The 23,500-nt window shown below is 34.7% G+C and overlaps 1 protein-coding gene across 2 annotated transcripts in view; it reads left to right on the top strand.

Moving 5' to 3' along the window:
- The window catches only part of LOC126886706 (protein slit), a 223,275-nt gene extending 211,001 nt beyond the window's left edge, over positions 1 to 12,274 (top strand). For both annotated transcript variants that reach the window (XM_050653705.1, XM_050653704.1), the window contains one exon: positions 1,159 to 12,274. In XM_050653705.1, the coding sequence (XP_050509662.1) occupies positions 1,159 to 2,820 (1,662 nt within the window). In that variant the 3' untranslated portion in view covers positions 2,821 to 12,274. The remainder of the gene's footprint in view (positions 1 to 1,158) is intronic.
- Positions 12,275 to 23,500: the final 11,226 nt, after the last annotated feature.

The following is a 23,500-nucleotide window of genomic DNA, read 5'->3' on the forward strand; positions in this document are numbered from 1 at the left end:
CAGAACTAAAATAAATAAAAAATACGCAATCAGTGAAGAACAACAAGGTTTTCGGAAAAATAGGTCCACAATAGACATAGCCAGACAAATTGCTGAGAAAGCACTGGAATATAATAAACCTGCATTTATGTGCTTTATAGATCTGACTAAAACCTTTGATTGTGTAATAGTAGATGTGCTAAGATTTCTAAAGGAAAAAAATCAGCCCAACAAGATGATAAGGATAATTAAAGACATTCATATGAAGAACAAAACCAGAATAAAAGTCGAGAATACACTAACATCGGAAGTAGAAATCAACTTGGGAATTCGACAAGGGGATAGCTTGGGCCCACTGCTTTTTAATTTAGTGATGGACAAAATCATAAAGACATTAAAAGTACAGTAAAAGGATATAAGATGGCAGAAAAACAAATAAAAATCCTCTGTTATGCTGACGACGCAATCTTAATTCTTAGATAACGAGGATAACCTACAGCGAATGGCACAGACTTTCAATACAGTGACGAAGAACTACAGCATGAAAATATCATCAGCTAAGACCAAATCCCTGGTAGTGTCAAGGGAACTCATAAGCATAAGATGCAACATAGTAATTAACAATGAACTAATTGGACAAGTCTCGAGATTCGAATATCTGGGAGTCGAAATATATAGTTATGGGGATGTTAAAGAGGGCGTCCGAAAGCAAGCAAATAAAGCCAATTACGTGTCAGGATTCAGGAAAATGTCTGAGGGATGTCATCTGGAGAAATAAAGATATAAGGCTGGAAGGGAAAGTACGTATATATAAATCATGTATAAGACTGATCATAACGTAAGCGATAAAACCAAGATGTGACACAGGAGAAAGCAAGAGGATACTGAGAACATCAGAAATGAGAACGTTGAGGTCAATAACTGGGAAAACACTGAGAGACAGAATACCAAACGACAGAATAAGATATCTTTGTACAGGAAATAAGAGAATATGAAAGGATTTTCAAAATTTCACAAACTATAAACCTGAGGTTGATCAATTGAAGTTGACGGGGATCAGAACTGAAGAGAGATATCTTACCAGTAAATAATTTTTGAAATTATCTATAATTATTTTGAATTATATTTTTGTTAAGGTCTTTGATATTTTATAATTAATATAAACATTTCTTGTTGCAGGGATTGCAAAATCTATCATTCGTAGATTTGAGCGACAACCTCCTCACCGTCATAGCTCCGGACACATTCGACAATTTACCCCAACTGAAAATTCTTCGGCTGCGGGCCAATCAGCTAACGATAGTATCAATCGCAAGACTGAACCCTCTATCGACTTTAGAAGAACTAGATTTATCTGAAAACACATTAATAGGCCCTCTAGGTCCTGGAACGTTCTCAAAGATGACATCCTTGAAGGATTTACAACTATCCCACAATACTTTGAGCAGTATAAAGATGGGTTCTTTGCAAGGTTTGGGTAGCTTGACGTCACTTAGAGTCCAGCACAATCAGATCGATGTTATAGAAGATCACGCCTTTAGTCATTTAACATCGTTGTTAACGCTAGAGCTAGCTCATAACCGCATCGTGGCAGTATCTGGAGCTTCCTTAGCGCATCTTCAGAAGCTTACCTATTTGGATTTAAGGCACAATTTCCTAAGAGCTCTAACGGCTGACTTAATCCAACCGTTGAAGAATTTACAGACTTTAAGATTAGACGAAAACGACATATCAATTGTAGCTAGTGATGCATTTAAGGCTTCAACAGTATTGGAGCATCTCACTTTATCCGAAAATCCCCTAAACTGTGATTGCAGTCTAAGTGACTTTGCAATGTGGTTGAGTAATTCTAGTCTAAGCAAAGAAGATAAGTCAACCGCTGTGTGTACTACCCCGCCACATTTAGAAAATGGTCTGTTGATCGAAATGCCAACTTACAATCTTATATGTGGCGAAGAAGACGACACAGTAATGGCACCTCTATCGTCTCCATTTAAAGCACGAATAAATCTCAAAGATTTTAATTACGATGGCAAGCATATTAAACTTTCGTGGGGTATAGAGGACGATTTCTCTTCTTACACTTGTGACGCTATCTTTATTTACGAAGAAGAAGGTCCAAATGAAGTCCTAGTAGAGTCTAATCCGGTGAAGTGTAATTCATCTGAACTTTTGGATCCGAAAACTTTGAATCTGACAGTACCCAACGCTATTCAATTGCAAGAAGATCATAGTTATAGATACTGTATTGTTCTTCTAGAATCGATCCAAGCAGATGATGTGTCTCTGATTCTCGGTTGTTCCGATATCTTGCCCCTACTTAGGAACGTAAAGGTTCAACCAAGTACGAACTTTTCTATAAAATTGCCAAGAGTCATCTCAGTGATGGCTAACCTGTCAAACGCCGGTGCTCTGTCCATCGATGTTAACGTTTATCCAAGTGCTACCTGCGAACTTAACGTAGCGATTCTTGAACAAAGTGCGTTGTTATCACAAAGAACAATTAACTGCAGCAACCCTAAGTATAACTTCTTCGGGCTCACCGCGGGCCCTTATAGAGTTTGCGCAAATATAGTATCTTCTAGTCCTAGCATAGATGTCAACAAATCCAGGTGCGTGACGGTTTTTAAGACAGCCACCACCGGCTTCACCAATCTGGATGTAGCATTTGTATCGATATTTCTAGTTTTGTGTCTTATGGTTATCGTTTTGGTTTGGGGCGTCAAGAAGATCTTAATGAAACCCAAGATTCAAACGCACCAGTGTTTTATGCCACCAGAGTGTGATGAACATGTACAACATAATAGATATGTCAAACTGCAGGCTACTACTAAGCTTTAACTTGAGCGGTATATTTTGGTTTTGATGTGCCATACAAATTAATCATGAAGTAGTTACTATCTCACTCCCATTTTCTCCAGATTTTTTGTGACTGCATCTTTACCACCTGTTTCTAGATCGTCCTTTCCCAAAATACATTGTTTATAACACGATTGTCGTTACTGCGTATCACATGCCCTGGCCATCTTAGTCTATTGGTCTTTATACAGGGTGTCCCCGAAAATAGTGCGTTCCTTTAAGGTATGGATATAATACACAATTTAGAACAAAGAAGTCCTATAACATTTTTTTCTAAAGTTAACAGTTTCCAAGAAAAAAATTACATTGTTCTCCACATAGCTGAATTTTTATTTTCATAAATTTAAATGACATGGCAACGTAGCCTAAAAGAACTTGCTATAACTGTGAAATTTAACCTAATAAACCCTTGTTTATTTACTTTAAGGTGTGATTTTTGGGGTTGTTTACATCGTAGGTACCTACCTGCAAAATAATGGATATGGGTTTGGTTAATATTTACATTATTTTACCTACCAGATGCAACTGACCTACAAACCTACTTTTTAATCTTTAGATTTTTGAGTTGCGCGTTGTTGCCAGACTTCAATTTGTATATCAAAATATATTTTCGTTTTTTGGTCAAACGGATCAATTTAGAAAAAAATGTTATAAGACTTTTTTGCTCTACATTTTGCCTTCTACCTATACCTTTAAGGAACGCACTATTTTCGGGGACACCCTTGTATATCTGACTAGATTTTCCTTTCCAAAGAAGACTCATGATGACACTTCTGGTGACAGAATCTCATCAGAAACTCATAATTACAAAATTGCCAACCTACACTAACTTCTTCTTCTTGGTGTGTCTATCCGTGACGAATGTTGGCGATCATCATGGCAATTTTTATCTTCTTTGCAGCAGCTCGGAAAAGCTGCACAGATGTTGTGTTGAACCAGGTTCTGAGATTCTTCAACCAAGATGTTCTTCTTCTTCCTGGACCCGATCTCTAAATATTTTTCCTTGCAGGATGGCTTGTAGGAGGGCATATCTGGATTTGTTTCGCATGATGTGTCCGAAGTACGGCAGCTTTCGAGATTTGATGGTGGTCAGTACCTACCTCTCGGTTCTTCTTCATTCTTATGAGGACCTTCTCTTTTGTGGCTCGGTATACACTAACTACCCACCTATATTTAACAGAAAGCTAGTTTGTTTTGTACAAAAATCCACACTGGCTATTTTATTACTGGTTTCTACTTCTTGATTGTTTAAATTTATAATATTCTGTATTGTAATTAATGTAACTGCAAATACTTTTTAATCCCTCTATTAAATCAGCTGTTACTTTATGTCAATCCTGTTAACTGATTTTGTGAATATAAAACAAACACAAAAACATAATTCTTTAAATTGCTTTTAATTTCCACTGAATTTATTTGTAATTTTCACAGAAATAGTTCAGTCTGGCAACAATGCAAACTCAGTCACAGCGACGCTGTGTAGTGCTAGTAGTACCTAAGATCCATGTATTTTTATATTAGTATCTAAACAAATAACAGAAAACATCGCTTTAATTGATAAGATGTTAGATTGAAGAAATAAATAAATTGCTGGTATTTGAAAGAAAGGTTCTCAGAATAATATTTGGCTCTCTCTAAAAAGAGATGAATTGACAGGAGAGTGGAGAAGACGCCGCAATGCTGAATTGGTGACTCTGTATAGTACTGAAAACATGGTCAGACATCTAAAAGCTAACCGGATAAGGGCAGGTCATGTGGCAAGATCAGAGGAAGACCTCGTAAAGACAGTAGGTATTTTTTTAGAGACCACACGGTAGAAGATCAGTAGGCCGTCCCAGAAAAAGGTGGAAGGATGATGTTGAAGTTGATTTATCTAGAGTTGGGGTACAACAAGTTGGGACATGGAAGCGCAAAATCGTAGAAGGTGGAGGGCTATATTGGATGCAGCGAAAACTCACCCCGAGTTGTAAAGCCAGTCACAAAGAAGATATTGGATCGAGAGATTGAGAATCTTTTTATTAACCAACCTGCAAGGCTCGTTGGAATAATTGATAAGAAACTTCTTGTTATATTTGCTGCTTCTTGGCCTATTCTAGCACTGTTGCCGTTATAAAATGTATATTCACTTCTTAAATTTCTAGCCCTGTCGCCAGGGGGGTACAACGGCCTCCTTTATTCAGATGGACTTACTCAAGTTTTTTTCATGTATTTTGACCCGTAGAATACGAATTTTTTGGGTAACAGTTGATCTGGATGTCGATAAGATTGTTATAGACAAAGAACTTGAGGAATTACATAACAGCGATTTCGCGTAAAACAAAACATTTTTTTTTGTATTTTTTGGGTCATTCTAAGCAAAAAATGTTCTGGCAAGTTTTTTCGTAGGATGCATACTTTTCGAGATAAACGCGGTTGAACTTTCAAAAAGTCGAAAAATTGCAATTTTTGAACCCGAATAACTTTTAATTTAAATAATAAAATAGCAATTCTGCTTACCGCATTTGAAAGTTCAAGTCAAATTATATCGGTTTTGATTATTTGCATTGCTAAAAATTTATTTTATTATTGTTAAAACAAGCTATAAACACCTAGTGCGTGAGTGATGTTTTCAATGATTTCTCATTTAAAATCGAACGAGCAGGTAGAGTAGGTACAATTGCAAGCGAGGCAATATCTACGTAGCATGCATTAAAACGCATGCATTAGGTACGGGAAACACTGTGTTTATAGCTTTGTTTAACAATAAAAAAATAATTTTTTAGCAATGCAAATAATCAAAACCGATATAATTTGATTTAAGCTTTCAAATACGGTAAGCAGAATGGCTATTTTATTTTTTAATCAAAAGTTATTCGGGTTCAAAAATTGAAATTTTTCGATTTTTTTGAAATTTTAAAAGCGGTTGTCTCGAAAACTATGCATCCTACGAAAAAACTTGTAGGAACATTTTTTGCTTAGATTGACCCAAAAAATACAAAAAAATGTTTTGTTTTGCTAGAAATCGCTGTTATGTAATTCCTCAAGTTCTTTGTTTATAACAATCTTATCGACATCTGGATCAACTGTTACCCAAAAAAATCGTGTTCTACGGGTCAAAATACATAAAAGAACTTGGGTAAGTCCATCTGAATAAAGGAGGCCGTTGTACCCCCCTGACAGGACTATTCTTACATTGTGTATGAAAATATTAAATGAAATTAAAAATTTTATGTTTTCTGTCTTCGTTTTATATTCACATGTTCTTTTTTTTATATGTAAGCAGCATGAAATATTTCAATTTATAAAAGTATTTGAACGTTACCTAGATGTATAGTTTGTATGTTTAATAAAAATAATAGAAGAAAATGTATATACACAGAGTGGTAAAAAAATTCAAATGTGAATGACGAAAATCAAATTGACGAAAGTCAGACTATTATGAAAAAAATAGTCAAAAAATTTGATTTTTGTCATTAATTTTATTATATGTAATTAAAGGAAAAACAAAGACAGATATACATCCATGTTGATAGCATTTTTTTCTGTGTCCCATTGATGACTTTCTTTGGCAAATTCTTCTTTATACTCTCAAGTATGGTCCGAGATTATCTACACGTCTAAGTTCTACACTACAACTTATAAAGGCCACCGCACACATATTATGGAAAATATAATTCGTCTCGGCGTAATTGATATAAATAAATCTAAAATCAAAGGAGCATGTCGGTTAGTTTCTTCTTCTTAAAGTTCCCTCTCCTATCGGAGGTTGGATATCATAATGGCTATGGTCACTTTGTGGGCTGCTGCTTTGAATAGTTGTAATGAACTACAGTTAAACCATTCTCTAAGGTTCCTCGGCCAGGAGATGCGTCTTCTTCCTATGCTTTTTCTTCCTTGGATCCTTCCTTGCATAATAATTCTCAGCAACTCATATTTTTCTCCTCTGGTAATGTGACCCAAATATTCCAGTTTTCTAGTTTTTATACTTTTCATAATTTTTACCTCCTTATTTAAACGTCGTGGCACTTCAACATTGGTAATCCTTTGAATCCACTGAATTTTCAATATTCTTCTGTAACACCACATTTCGAACGTTTCTATTCTTCTTGTGTGTTGTCTCTTCAATGTCCAAGCTTCCATTCCGTATAGCAATATAGAAAATACGTAGCATCTTAGAGCCCTCAATCTGAGAGGCAACTGAAGGTATTTGTTTGTAAGCAGTGTCTTCATTTTTATAAATGTTTGCCTTGCAGTTTCAATTCGGACTTTAATTTCTTTGCTTTGGTCATTTTTGTCATCAACCCAGGTTCCAAGATATGTCTTAACTTTTTATATTTGGGTTTGCTCTATAATTAACCTTTTATTTCCATGTTCTGTTTTTGAGACAATCATAAATTTAGTTTTTTTCTTGTTTATTTTTAGTCCGTATCGAATGCAATAATCGTTTATTGTATTAAGCAATTCTTGTAGCGATTCCAGATCAAGATGGAAGTCGTCGTCCATCAACTGTAAAGCATATCCTGGCGCAGACTGTGGAAGCGATCATCATCTCCTGGTATTGAACGTTCGACTTCGTTTCAAAGTCCCCAAAAGAACACCCCAGAGAAAAGTCATGTCTCTAAGTCCATCAAAAATCAATGACTTCCAACAAAACCTAGAAGATGCTCTTTCTTTAGACCAAGTAGATAGTGACCCTGAGAGCACTTGGATCTATCTCAAAGATAAGGTAATCGAGGCTGCAAAAGACTGTGAGGCAGCGGTTTCCACTGGCCGTAAGCCATGGATATCCGATAATACGTGGACTGTGATTCAACTCAGAAAAGAACATAAAAGTAGATACGGAACAAACGATGAATACAGAGCGTTATCGAGAGAAATCAGAAAACAGTGCCGCAAAGATAAAGCTGATTACATCTCTCAAATATGCAGAGAGATAGAGGAACATGGCTGTCGAAATGAACCGAGGGACTTATTCCAGAAGATCAAACTCCTTACCAGAGAATTTAAACCTCAAACGTGGTCTGTAATAGATAAGGAAGGTAATTTAAAGACCGATACTGATGAAATATTGGAAACATGGCGAAACTACTGTGGCGAGCTATATAAAAATAACGAGGTATCAGCAGAAAATCAGTGGCCTTCTGACTACCCTAGAGAACCTACTGTCTTACTCGCTGAAGTCAAAGATGCAATTAAATCACTAAAGAGAAATACATCCCCAGGCATTGATTCAATACCATGTGAACTACAGTTACTAGGTAACAAAGGATTACATATCATCCATTCTATCTGTGTCGCTGTTTGAAATTCAGGAAAATGGCCATCTGATTGGTGTACCTCAATTTATATCCCACTACACAAAAAAGGAACTACTACCAGATGTGAAAACTACCGCACACTGTCACTAATAACACATGCTAGTAAAATCTTGTTGCATATCATCAAAAACAGATTAAAAACCTATCTACATTACCAAATACCTCAGGAACAAGCGGGGTTTGTAAAGGGTAAAGGTACAAGGGAACAAATCCTGAACTTGAGACAACTCATTGAAAAGTCTAGAGAATTTCAAGTACCCATGATTATATGCTTCGTTGACTACCAAAAGGCATTTAATTGTGTAAGCTGGATAAATCTGTGGTCAATTTTAATAGAAATGGGCGCACCAATGCACCCGGTGACACTTATTAAAAATCTGTACCAGTCTAATATAGCGACAGTACGACTAGATCAGAAGTTCTCAAACCAATTCAGGACCGAGAGAGGTGTTAGACAAGGATGCGTGTTGTCACCTGACTTATTTAACATTTATGGTGAACATGTCATGAGGATGGTTTTAGAAGGATGGGCCGGTGGAGTGACAGTAGCTGGTAGAAAAATCTCCAATTTAAGATTTGCTGATGACACTACACTTACAGCAGCAAATGAGCAAGAAATGTTTGATCTTCTGCGAAGAGTTGAGTACGAAAGCAATAAAGTTGGTCTGAAAATCAATAAAGCTAAGACAAAAATAATGGTGGTCGACAGATTTGACACTATTCAACTGACTAAGATATTACAGGAATACCAGATAGTAAACACCTTTGTCTATCTCGGGTCTAGTATAACTAACGATGGTAACTGAAGCAGAAGTTCGGAGACGTATTGGTATGGCAAAAAATGCGATGAGTCGCCTAACTAAACTTTGGAAAGACAGATCTCTCTCTTAAAATATCAAGATGAGACTGGTGAATGCCCTTATATTCTCAATATTTGTATACGGAGCAGAGACTTGGACTCTTCGCGCATGCGAGCGTCAAAAAATTGATGCCTTTGAGATGTGGTGCTGGAGAAGAATGCTGCGCATACCTTGGACAGCTCATAGGACAAACGTTTCCATTCTAAACCAACTCAATATTAAAAAAAGGCTGTCCACAATATGTCTGCAACGAATTCTGCAATTCTTTGGTCACGTGGTTCGCAGAGGTGACGACAGTTTGGAGAGATTAATTGTTTCTGGAAACGTTCCGGGGAGAAGATCAAGAGGACGATCACCAACTAGATGGTCTGGCCAAATAAAGCATTCAGCTGGAAACTCATTCTGCGAAGCTCTTAGAGCAGCTGAAGATAGAGACCAATGGAGAAACATTGTTAGGAATATTGGAAGAAATCACGATCCTCAGTAATGGGGAAACGACAGGAGAGGGAGTAGCGATTCCAGGGTGTCTGCCATTATACCGGTGTCATCAGCGAATCTTATGTTATTTACTATTCTTCCGTTTATAGAGATTCCATCACTTAGCTCCGCTCCACTCGGTAAGTTGGAATGACAAAAGAGATCTTTCTGTAGGTATTAAAGTCTCTTATCTTATAGATAATAAATGGCAATTTACTTCTAGTAACGCACCGCAGAATATAAGGGTCAGTCTCACGTTGGTTTAAGCTGTTTTCAATAGCGAGTAGACCACTTGGATCTTTGGCTCTTTAGATGCGGCTCTGGCTCAAATATCCACGGAAAGCGCAATAATATGTTCCTTTAAAAAACATTGGTAGGAAAAACATTACATTTTATTCTGATAAATTAGCTTTTATCAAACTTACAAACTGTCGCATTTGTCAAAAATTCTCTTAATGCTACAAACATTGAGTTGAACTTTTCTTCTTTTGAAATTGGCATTAATATCTTTGAAATACAATTTCTTGATTTAAAAAAAAAAACAAGGATATAAGGCGCTCTAAATGCGAACGTCTTTGTGTTGAATTGGAAATATTGGAGAAGAAAAAATATTCACAACACAAGAAGTGGTCTGCTTTGAATGACCTGGAGAAGGAAGATATGAATATTTTCAACGCTTGAAATAATATTCCTGATTCTTACGATCAGCTAAAAAAGCTCACGTTTGCTGCTCTTTCCCTTTTCGGTTCTACATATCTACATTTAAAAAAAATTGGATTTTGCGCCAAAAATTTTGTAAAAAGTACAGTGTTGTAGGAACTAAAATCCTACAAAACGAAAGAAAATAGAAGTTTCTACGATGGTTAGAAACGAAGATATAGCCAAAAAACCAAATAACACATTTTAATTTTTTGGGGTTTATGGATGGGGCAAGGGTTTAACCATTTTTTTGGTCGAATACTTTTTGATGTAGAACCTGTGGTTCTTTTATTTTTGGAATATCGCTGGGAGCATTTTTCACTATATTAACCGACTGACTAGACCCTTTAGTTTTATCGTTTATTGAGGTATTGGAGGGTATTGGGGGGATTGAGGTATTGTATCTTGCAATACATCAATCAACGGTTTTATTGAGCGTAGGTAATAAAAGTTTGCTGAACAAGCAGATTTGGCTCTTAATTTTTTTTAAATTGTTGTAATGTTCATATTTGGCTCTTTGGATAAAAAGTTTGCCGACCACTGGACTAGACTAATACTATATATGAATAAGACAGTTTTATGGTTTCCAAAAATGTGATTTCCATAAACTTTAATTAAAATTTACGCCGTTATTATGAAAATTCAGAGTTGACGCACTGGTATGAAATTATTGTAATTTTGAGACGAACCTATTGCGTTGTGTATATTTTATTGCGTTTGAGTAACAGTATATTTTCCATAAGTTGTGTGCGGTGTCCTTTCCTGATGAAAAAACTTAAACATTCTTCTCGTCTAACATGGATTCTTCGATTGGTCTGTCCGATGTACTTTGTCTTTGTTTTTCTATTCTGCACTTGTGTTTAGGAAACAATATCTAAATAGGTAGAATTTTGTTAAACTTTATATTGTAAATAAATATTTTTTGTTATATTAACTTTACTGATCATAGTATTAAAGCAATGTTTATATTAATTCCTTAATAATTCGACTGATTTTTCGATGTATATACAAGTACTTATATATTTTTATTATTTGGTTTTATTTACTAATGCTTATTCTATTCTGTTACATTATTATTAGCATCGACAAGCACTGCCAGGTGCGTGTGAAAATAAAAGTACCTGCTTCTAAAAACTTACGTTTTTATTTACCTTGTACAATAATCTGCACATGAAATTAGGCGTAATTTTCCACATGAGAAATTCAGAGTCATGGCGTATCTTAAAATTGCTCCAAAGAAATAAAACAGAGAAAATCATGATTGGAAGAATCAAAGAAAACGAATGGCAAGAATACTATAAAAAAAAACTACAAATCGTAAATTGCGCCAATTTAAAGCAACATAAATAGACAGAATACAAATCCTCATTTCTCCTGAACTGTTAAACTTTTTAAAAAGTGACGTTAGTGAAAGAAAATAACTTCATGTCACTTTATAACGTCATTTTATGATAAAAATCTTTTTTGTGCTTCGTATAAGTCGAATATGAAGAAATTTAAAGGAAAACAGTTACAGTTTTCTGCGAAGACAATGACTAAAGAAGAACTATTGAAGTTCATCCAGACAACACAAGCAGACACGGATAACGAAAAACGCCAAAAAGAGATCCTTTGTAAAGAAAAAGAACAACTAAATGAATCGTTAACGACTTCACAAAAAGAACTACGTGAAATGAAATTAGAATTTGTAAATAAGGATCAAAAACTGCAACAAATTACCGACGAACACGTAGACAATATTAATTTTTACAAAAATCAAATGACAGATTTGCAATCTGGCAATCAAAAACATTTATTAAATATGAAAGAAAAAGCAAAAGCAGATCTTCATAAAGTTATGGAGGAATATACACTGAAAGAGAAGAAGTTGCTTCAAGATAACCACAATACAAAAATATTAATAGAGGAACAGGAAATAAAGAATAATAAATGTATTGAGTCGTATCGTAATCATGTAAAATCAGAAATACAGGATGCTAAGGATAAAATTGACAGAAGATTTAGAGAATCGGATGCTAAATATGAGAAAAGATATACGGAAATTAAAAGATTAATGCAATCTATAAATATGTAGTTTTATGTAAATAAACTATTTAAAAACTATTAATGTTTTTTTTTGTTTACTCCTTTGGTTCTTCTTCTTTTGGCATCACAACTCTGGATGGGTCTTTGCCTATCTGGCTATGTCCTTCCATTCAGATCTGTATTGTGCCCTTCTCCTCTTTTGTCTTATATTCATAGTTTTTAGGTCGTCTACCGCGTCATCCAACCATCTCGTTCTGGGCCTTCCCTTTTTTCGTCTTCCATTGTAATATTTCCTATGTTTTTTTTTGTATCTTCTCTCTGGACGTATCCCACCATAACAGTCTTATCACAAATTATGTTACAATATTGTACCCTTCATTTGGTTCATTAATTTTGTAGTTTCTCCTGATTCTCCAAGTGCCGTCTTCCAGTGGCGGCCGGTCAGGGTCGGCAGTGCCGACCCACACATTTATAGATATAATTTTTTTAATATTTGTATCTGTGAAGTAAAAAAAATCTGTCAGATAATACAGACTAAATTTTATTCATGGGTTTTAAAAGGATTTGATCAATCCGAACGTTAAAAGTGATCCCTGCGCATAACACGACTTCTCAAAAAATGAATGATCCGAGCCATTCATCCGACTTTTCGGCTAGCCGTACGAAACGCTTGACGACACGTAAAACTCAACGACATAACAAGTCGATGAGCAAGCGAAAGCGAACATACATACATTCTCTCCGTGGGCATTGGACTGGGGTTTAAGCGGCCAAGTACGGCACATTTAAATCTGCCGGTCGGTGTTTCATTTGGAGCAACGCATCGGCAGAAATTGTCAAAAATAATCACGCGGTTTTACGTCGTTTGATATTGTAATTTTTTTAAGTTGTCAGGAATTACCATTTAGTGGACATGATGGATCGAAGCATTTGTTAAAAATCAAAGTAATTATAGAGAATTAATAAAATTGTTTTAGAAATATTTACTTTCTGATTCGAAGTGTATTCGTAATACAGAATGAATTAATACATAATATAATCAAATAGGTATATTTTGAATAACGTTATTGAATCTGAGATTTAGAAAACCATTTGCTTTCACTGGAAGTAGATGAGAGAGAGGTTTTTAGGTTTTAGAGACGTGAGTAAAAGCAATAAGGCAGAATATATTTTTGGTGTTTTAAAGAACAGATTAAAAATTTTTGATATCAAAAATAAATTGGTAGGGCAAACTGGGGCAATCTTATGACGGCGTTGCTGTGATGTGTGGTGAATTGAATAGTCTCCAGGTAAAAGTTAAAACTATTGCATCACAAGCTTTATTTACTCACTATGAACTATGATGCGCATATAATGAATTTATTTTTGCATGATACGTGTAAAAAAATAAAGAATATCGTCTTTTCTTGCCAGTTTGGCTCACCTAAACGGGTTACTGCTTTAGAACAAAATTGTTTCGAAAAAACAGCGAACAGTTTGTCAGAAGCGATGAAATTTTAAATCTCGGTTAGTTTTATCTAAGCAGATTATCTCTAGTAGTTTTAGTATCTGTAGCAGATTTTCGTAACAGCTTTTGAAAGTTTTTGATTTTATTATCGAAGGCGACGATTTTGAAAGCGGCGATACCTCGATCCGTGAAGCAATCGGTTTGAGAACTTTATTAAATGATTACGCTTTTAATATAGTCTAGTAAAATAAAATTACACTTTATTTAAACAAATTTTATATCAAAGTTTAGGTGGGTACAAAAGGTATTTTCAATAAAGTATCCAAATCATACAAGGGGATCATTGTTTAAATAATTAAAAAGGGGTCATTTTTGCAAAAAAAATACTTTTTTAACGGCTGAGGTCATTCAATTACTAATGAAGGTCTATAGGATTGTTTTCTGTAAAGTTAAAGGATAAATCTTTCACATAAGACTTACTAAATTAAATTTGACCCCCTATTTATTTAAATAATTATACATAAAACTTTAAAAACAAATTAGCAATAAATTATTTTTAGCGTTTTAAATCAGCACTATAAAACATCTTATTTTACAGGACAAGTTGCGATATGTTATTAGTATTAATTAAAAAAGAATGGTCCAAAAATATTTAATATTTTTTGAGATATTGAATTTGTTTATTAAATGTTGCTCTATTTTGAATTGCAAAAACGCGGTTGTTGCCAAAAAAATACTCACCTGTATTAAATCTTATTATTTTTATTTTTATGTATGTTTTCGATAAATGTATTGATAAATTCAAATTTCAATTAAACTTCCCCCTAAAATGGCATTTGAAAATTATTCAAATTTGTTTCTAATGTTTTTTTAATAACGTCGCGGAGATGAAATTTTTTTAAAAAGCCGTTTCGATAATTGCGTTCCTGGGAATTTTTCACTAATTAACAAATTTTTTTGTCTTTTTTTCCTCTTCTTTTTTTTTGGAGTTATATTGCTACGGGCCCTTTTATTAAGTTTCATTAAGAATGTCGAATCTCTAAGTTGTAGATTCTAGACCTAAAAATATTAAGATTTAACTAAAATCACTTAAATAAAATGTGACTACTTACTGAGTTACAGGGTGTTTTATTTAAAAATTTAAAAATTATTTTTACCAATTACTTTCAAACTATTTGACGTATCCTTATCATACTTGGCAGAAAGTGTGGGTACTATACAGTCTACTAAACTGCGTTAAATAAAAGTTTCTAGCTACTACCAGAGGCGTACGACAGGGGATAGTTAATGGTTGACCCTTCCCAAATTCTACGCCACTGAAGGAATTACTATTTTAGCGAAATTTTTCGATTCTCCAATACTTTCTATGTAAATAATATACTCTTTACTGGTAACGATTAAGTCATTAGTTTTCGAGATATTGGATGTTAAAAATGAAACGGCATATTTATTTTGATTCATCCATTCATTCATTTTAAACTTCCAATATCTCTCAAACTGATGACTTTATCGATACCAATAAAATTATTTACATATTAAGTTTTGGAGAATCGAAAAATTTCGCTAAAATAGTAATTCACTCAGTGGCGTAGAATTTGGGAAGGGTCAATCATTCACTATCCCCTGTCGTACGCCTCTGGCACTAGCTAGAAACGTTTATTAATCACAATTTAGTAGAGTGTGTAATAGCCACACTTTCTGCCAAGTATGATAAGGATACGTCAAATAGTTTTAAAGTACTTGGTAACAATAATTTTTAAATTTTTAAATAAAACACCCTGTAACTCAGTAAGTAGCCACTTTTTATTCATGAGATTTTAGTTAAATCTTAATATTTTTAGGTTTAGAATCTACAACTCAGAGATTCGACATTCTTAATAAAATTTAACCCTAAAAGGGCCCGTAGTAATATAACTCCAAGAAAAAAAAGAAGAAGAAAAAACGACAAAAAAATTTTGGTAATTAGTAAAAAATTCCCAGGAACCCAATTATCGAAACGTCATTTCAAAAAACTTTGTCCCCGCGACGTTATTAAAAAAACAAATTATAAACAAATTTGAATAATTTTTAAATGCCATTTTAGGGGGGAGTTTAATAGAAATTTGAATTTATCAATACATTTGTCGAAAATATACATAAAAATAAAAATAATGAGATCTTAAGCAGGTGAATACTTCTTTGGCAACAACCGCGTTTTTGCGATTGAAAATATAGTAACATTTAATAAAAAAATTCAATATCTCAAAAAATGTTAAATATTTTTCGACCAATTTTTTTTGGTTAATGCTGGTAATATAGCGCAACTTAGTCTGTAAAATAAAATATTTTATAGTGCTTATTTAAAACGCTAAAAATGATTTTTTGCAAATTTTTTTTAAAAGTTTTATATACAATTATTTAAATAAATAGGGGGTCAAATCTAAATTAGTAATTTTTATGTGAAAGATTTACCCTTCAGCTTTGCAGAAAATAATCCCATAAAACTACATTAATAAGTGAATTACCTCAGCAGTTAAGAAAGTAATTTTTTTGCAAAATGACCCCTTTTTAATTATTTAAACAATGATCCCCTTGTCTGATTTGGATACTTTCTTGAAAATATCTTTTGTACCCACCTAAACTTTGATATAAAATTTGTTTTAACCTGTACGAATTTACATTTTGACTTTATTTTATTTTATTAGGCTAATATTCTTTTAAATATTTTTAAGACAGAGTTGGCCCAAGATATTCATTGTTGTTCAAAATCAGTCAACTGACATTATTAATTCCAAAAATAGAATACGAAAGCTGGTGCAAAATCTCAGATATTTCCGTAATGATAGTAGTTTCCAATATATACGCAGTGACGTTTTGGATTCGCTTGATATTTCCGAACCATCCCAAAAAGACACTGACATGATACATATCTCGAAAAACGAGTAGGTATATCTTGAAATTTTGGATACCTACTATTATATGCAAATAGATAGTCGTTTTTCGAATTTTGAAGATTTGCAAATCTTTGACCTCTTTTACGATTCAAAATTTAAAAGTACCCTTTGCCAAAGAATTTCCAAGATATTTATTATTACAAGTTAGGTACTTAAAAATTATGCCGATCCAAATATTTTCAGAAAGTGAGATAAGTTACATAATATGTATGTATAATTCTATGTAGTAAGTACTGCAATTCATTACAACAAACTGTTCATCAATTTTCTTATTACCACCAATTTCTGCCTCAAATAAACGGGATTTATCTTGTCTCAAAAGAATCAACACGTATTGTCGAAACACCATGAAACAAGACAGAATGTCAAGTACATCAAATAAAAAAAAAACAAAAAACAACAAAATCTCCTATGATGATTTAAGCCTTTTAGTTTGATGGTATACCTATACGAGAAGACAAAAAAAACCTTGCCGACCCTGTCTCCAAGACCACGAGCCGCCACTGCCGTCTTCCTCTTGCACCAGGCCGTATATCTTTCTCTCGAATGTCTTAAGTTGAGCATTTATTTTGTCATTACCCAGGTTTCATGTTTCATAACCATAGGTTACTATATATGGGTCTAATTAATAGTCTGAAGATAGTCATTTTGGTTCTTTTGTCTAATAATTTCGATGCCATCAATGGTTTATTAGCATAGTACAGTCGAACCCGCTTATTGAAATAGCTTTTGTACCAAGCAAAAGTACTCCTATAACCGGGATATTCTAATAACCGATCATTAGTGTCCAGTAAAAACGTTTCGGAACCTCAAATGTCTATTCCTTAAACCGGGATATTCCTGTAACCGGTATTCTAATAAGCGGGCTCGACTGTATTTACGATTCCCACTATGCATTAATCTCACTATGTACTGAATTCTTCTGATTGATTTCTATGCCCAGATGAAGGCATCCAAATGTTCGATTGGATTGATTGTCGAATAGTTGAGTCAGTTCTCCATCTACTCTAACTGCGGCTTTTGAACCTTGCAACGTCATTTTTCTGAGGCGATATATTAGTTAGATTACTTTAGTAAACAAAAGATTCCGAAACAGCTTTACATCTGTCAAGACTTATCCTGGAGCAGACTTAGAGACGTTCCATTGGTGGGAGTATTTCGCGTCAAATTCAAAATAGTGCAGAAAAAGAAATCACAATCATACGACCTACGTATGTTAAAAGACCCAGACACGAAAATGAGGGTTCAAGCTACGTTAAACGAGCAAGTGACTGCAATTAGAGACTAATCGAACGAAGAACAAATGATCAAACAGATGATCGAAATAGTTCAAAATGTAAAGGATTAACACTTAAAAGCAGATAAATTAACCAAGAAGAAATCATAGATGAGAGATGAGATCCTGAAACTAATGGACGAAAGAAGAAATGCCAAAAATGACCCCGACACATAAATCAATCAATATATCAATAAGAAGGAAAATTAGAGAAGCGAAAGACAAAAAAGCAATGGAGAGATGCCAAGAAATAGAGACTCTACAGTCAAAGTACGATAGTCACAATGTACACAAGAAAGTTAAAGAACTCACAGGTGGACTAAGACGGAGACAGAGAGGAAATCTGACTGATTCTGACGGAAACATCATCTTAGACAAACAGAGTAAAATTAGAACGTGGAAAGAATATCTAGAAAAACTATTTGAAGACCAAAGAGATAACACCTTTGAGTTAGAAGAAGAGGTAAATGATGCACCACGAATATTACAGCAGGAAGTTTATTCTGCCATAACACAGCTAAACGTCCCTCCCTCTTGTCTGTCATCCAAAGCCTCCCTAAAGATTGCTCAGAGTACAGATTAAAAAGGGTGGGTGATGAAACACAACCTTGTCGTACTCCACGTTTTATCGGCAGTTTTTCAGTACGACTGTCTCCAATTTTAATACAGGCTACTTGATTCTAATATAAGTATTTCAGCAGTCTTATATCGTAGTGGTCAAGTCCTGCTGCCTGCAGGCAATCGAAAAGTGTATCATGTTGTACTCGGTCGAATGCCTTCTCGAAGTCGATGAAACAAACATAAACGTTCTTTCGGAATTCACAACTTTTTTGTAATAGAACGCGCATACAAAATAGTGCTTCTCTAGTTCCTAGACCATTTCTAAATCCAAATTGCTTATTACCCATTCTAGTTTCGCACAGAAGGAATACTCGGTTTTGTATAATACGTAAAAGTATCTTAAGTGTGTGACTCATTAAACTGATTAGTCTAAAATCGCTGCATTTGGTGGGCCTGCTTTTCTTTGGTAATGTTATAAACAGTGACTCCAACCAATCATCTGGTATTTTTCCTTCGTTGTAAATTTTGTTAAAGAAAGTAGTCAAGTAGGTAATGTTTTCCTCATCCAAAAGTTTAAGTAGCTCAACAGGGATTTGATCTGGTCCAGGTGCTTTATTGTTTTTGGCTTGTTGTATTGCTTTTATGACTTCTGACTTCAGTATACTGGGACCTCTGTCTAATTGGTTGTCACAGGTAGTATTTGAAGCATTTTCTCGAGAAGCATCGTCAAAAAGGTCACTGATGTGTCTCTCCCATTCTTTGCACTGTTGTTCGTGATCACAAATTTTTCCGTCTGCGGTTTTAAGTACGTGAGCATTTTTCTGTTTTCTAATTCCGGAGGTATATTTAAGTTTCTTGTGGAGGTTGAAACTGTCATGCTTTTTTTGGAGGTCTTCTATTTCTTTACATGAATTCTCGAGCCAGGATTCTTTGGCCTGTTTAATTTTTCTTTTTATGAGTTTGTTAATTTCACGGTATTTGATTATATTTCTATTTTTGTATTTTCGTCGAACTTCCATCAAGTCTAGAATTTCTTGGTTCATCCATTCATTTTTTGCCAACATTGTAGGTGTTTTTAAAGATACCCTTACGTCCTCTAAAATCGAGTTTTGAATATCGTACCAACATTCGTTAATAGTTCTGTTTTCGTTTGGTATATTTGATATTCTGTGCATTTTACTATTTATCTGCTGTGCTATGTGTTCGCGCGTTTGGATGTTTTTAAGGGGGTCGAGATATATCTTACTAGGCTTAGTTGGCTTTGTTAGTTAATTTGTATTTTGGAGCAGAGTAAATTATGATTTGAGTTTATGTCGGCGCCGGGGTAAGTTCTTACATCTTTAATATTGTTCCGAAATCGATGGTTTATTAGGATGTAGTCTATTTGATTCCGTACTATTTTACCTTGATGTCCATCTTGAGGGGATTTCCACGTGTAGAGACGCCTTTCTGGAAGTTGAAACCAGGTATTTGTAATGACGAAGTCATTTTCTCGGCAGAATTCTATTAGACGCTCACCTCTTTGATTTCTCTCTCCCAAGCCGAACCTTCCGGTGATGTTTTTGTCATCTTTTGTCCAATTTTAGCGTTAAAGTCTCCCATAATTATTGTTGTTTCGTGTTTCTTTGTTGTTTTTAGCACTTCTTCTATTTGATGGTAGCATTCTTCCATTTTCTGCTCATCTGCATCTGTAGTGGGAGCATAAACTTGGATGATATTTATATTTACAGGTTTAGCATTCAGCTGTATTAAAATTACTCTGTCTGACATTGGGATGAAGTTAGTCACATATTTACTAATGTGCTGTTTCATAATTATTGCTACTCCGTTTCGATGCATATGGTCTTGATTTCCAGAAAAATAAACGGCGTATCCGTGTGCTATGAAATTCCCTGTATTTGGCCATCTTGTTTCACATACCCCCATGATAGTAATGTTTAGTCTGTCCATTTTAGAGAGTAGATTTCTCAGCTTACCGGCTTCATATAAAGTTGTTACATTCCATGTAGCTATTTTATACGGATTCTTCATTTTCATCTTATGTCTGATGATGTTTTGCTCACAGGGATTTCACTGGCTAGCGACCTGGGAAGCCCTATGGTTTAATTTTGTATTCCTTCCCCTGCCGGATCTTGAGTTCCGCAGCCCATGATCAGTAATGTTATTCGTTTCACTAATTGATTTCATGATAACTTTACTAGGGATTATAATGGGGTGGTTTCCCGTTGCCTTCCGAGGTGGTCCTCCCGAGAAGTACTAACCACCATAAAATTTCGAAAGTTGGAATACTTTGGACACATTATGCGAAATGAATCCAGATATGCCCTCCTACAATCCATCCTGCAAGGAAAAATATTTGGAAAGCGAGGTCCAGGAAGAAGAACAACATCCTGGTTAAAGAACCTCAGAACCTGGTTCAATGCAGCATCTGTGCAGCTTTTCCCCGTTGCTGCAGATAGTGAAGATTGCCATAATGATCGCCAACATTCGTGACGGATAGGTACATCAATAAGAAGAAGATTACTAATGTATTTCCAGTATTAAGTTTTTTCACACTATCAAAAGCTTTTTTAAAATCTATATACATATTCATAAGCTTTTTCTTGAAGCAATTTTAATATGAATATACCTATTTTATTGTCTGTAGTAGCTCTATTTGGTCTGAATCCAGTTGGATAACCACTAATTATATTCTCGGAGTATTTTAACAATCTATTAGGTATAGATAATACCAGAAAGAATTTTGTATATTGTCCTTTTCATGAGCATTTTTCAGTGCATAACAAAATGATAGGAAAAAGGGTAAGTCCGTGATAATACACATTTATGACATTTATTCTAACATGACATTTTAGTTAAATCTGACAGTTGTCACATTTTATTTTCAATTTGGAATACAAACAAATCAAATGTGTTTCTTGCATTTATAAAATGGTATTTTCTTTGATTTGTATAGTCTTATAAATTATACAGATTATATTTGTAATATTATTATCTAATTAAAAAAAAATTTATTATGGCGCCATCTATCGACAACTAGAATAACCACCGAACTAGAATAATTACCAAAGTAATCACCGACGTGCCTTTTTTCTGTCACATATAATTTGATGCGTTAGAAAGAAATCGAAAAACTGTGACGCACTGAAAGATGATCATGAGAAAAAGAATACCTACTAAATTTAGCAATGTAATTGGCCTATAATTCTGACATTCCCTCATCTCCTTTCCTATATTATTGGCTGAGCCTATAAGGTCAACTACCCATTTTTCCGAGATTTGCTCCTTGTGTGTGTGGTTGGGATATTGACTGCGAAACCAGATTTGCTCCTTGGTCCATATAAATGTTATTAGACAATGAATTCTTTCTCAGAGTTCAGACCCACCATGTTTTTTAGTTTCTTTGAACCACCTCTTCATACCTCAGATTTTCAATGTGCTGCTCCGTCATAAATAATACATATATTGTCTTGTTTTGGTCATTTTCATTGTCTGCGTTTAGGTTTTCTTCGAAGTATAATAATCGTCAATTTTGGTCTAAACGACTGTGTACTTTCTTTTATCAAATTTTCTGCTTTCGTGTCTGTTTATTATGCTCCAGTATTTCTTGTACTTGTTTTTTCAAAACCTGTTTTTTTCTTTTGCACTTTCTAGTCGCTAGCATTCTCTTTTCTTTATACATTTCCCTGTCATCTGTTTCTTTTACGCATTTCTTTGTGTTTTGGCTTTTCTGACAGTTTCCTCTGTAGATTCCGTTTATCATCATTCTCTTTGCCTTATCCCTATGCGGGGTCGGCTTCCCTAATTGCAAAACTCCACACAATTCTATCTTGGGTCATATCAATGTTAATCCCCCTTACCAACATGTCCCGCCTTATCGTCTCCCCCCAGGTCTTCTTTGGTTTTTCTCTCCTACTCTATCAAGGAATCTGCACTTCAGCTATTCTTCGTGTTAAGTGATTAACGTCTCGACGTTGAACATGACCAAAACCATCTTAACCTATGCTCTCTCATTTTGGCATCAATTGGTGCCACACCTAGACTTCCCCTAATATACTCATTTCTAATTTTATCCTTCTTTGTTACTCCACTCATCCATCTAAGCATTCTCATTTCAGCTACATGCATTCGTTGTTCCTCTTTCTTTTTCACTGCCCAACATTCAGTTCCGTACATCATAGCCGGTCTTATGGCTGTTTTATAGAATTTTCCCTTCAGCTTCATTGGAATTTTTATGCCACACAACACACCACTCGCTTCTTTCCACTTCATCCATCCAGCCCTAATTCTACTGCATACATCTCCATCTATTTTTCCATTACTCTGTAATACCGATCCCAGGTACTTAAAACTATTGCTTTTTACAATCAGTTCACCATCCAAAGATACCATTTTATTTGTAGTAAATCCATCTTTAAATGAACATTCCAAATACTCTGTTTTTGTCCTACTAAGTTTTAAACCTTTTTCCTCCAGATCTTGCCTCCACTGTTCCAGTTTTTGTTCTAAGTCTCTTTCACTATTTCCTATTAAGACGACATCATCAGCATACATTAAGCACCATGGAATGCTATCCCGGTAGTTTCGCCGTTATCTGGTCCAAAACTAATGAGAATAAATACGGACTAAGCACAGAGCCTTGGTGCAATCCTACTTTCACATGAAATTTATCAGTCTCTCCCACACCTGTCTTAACACTAGTCGTTACTCCCTCATCATATCCCTCACAATCTTTACATATTCACCAGGGACTCCTTTCTTATTGAGTGCCCACCACAGAATCTCTCGAGGAACTATATCATATGCTTTCTCAAGAACAATTGAATACCATATGAGCGTTTGTTTCTTTACTCCTGTATTTTTCCATCAACTGCCTTACAATGAAAATTGCATCTGTTGTTGATCTGCCCTGCATAAAGCCAAATTGATTCTCGGATATTTCGGTCTCTTCACGTATCCGTCTATCAACTGCTCTTTCCCATATTTTCATGGTGTGGCTAAGCAGTTTTATAGCCCTGTAGTTTGTACATTGTCGTATATCTCCCTTGCTTTTGTAAACAGGTACCAGTATACTGTTTCTCCATTCG

The sequence above is a fragment of the Diabrotica virgifera genome, chromosome 6 (genome assembly GCF_917563875.1).
Source record: "Diabrotica virgifera virgifera chromosome 6, PGI_DIABVI_V3a".
Lineage (NCBI taxonomy): Eukaryota > Metazoa > Arthropoda > Insecta > Coleoptera > Chrysomelidae > Diabrotica > Diabrotica virgifera.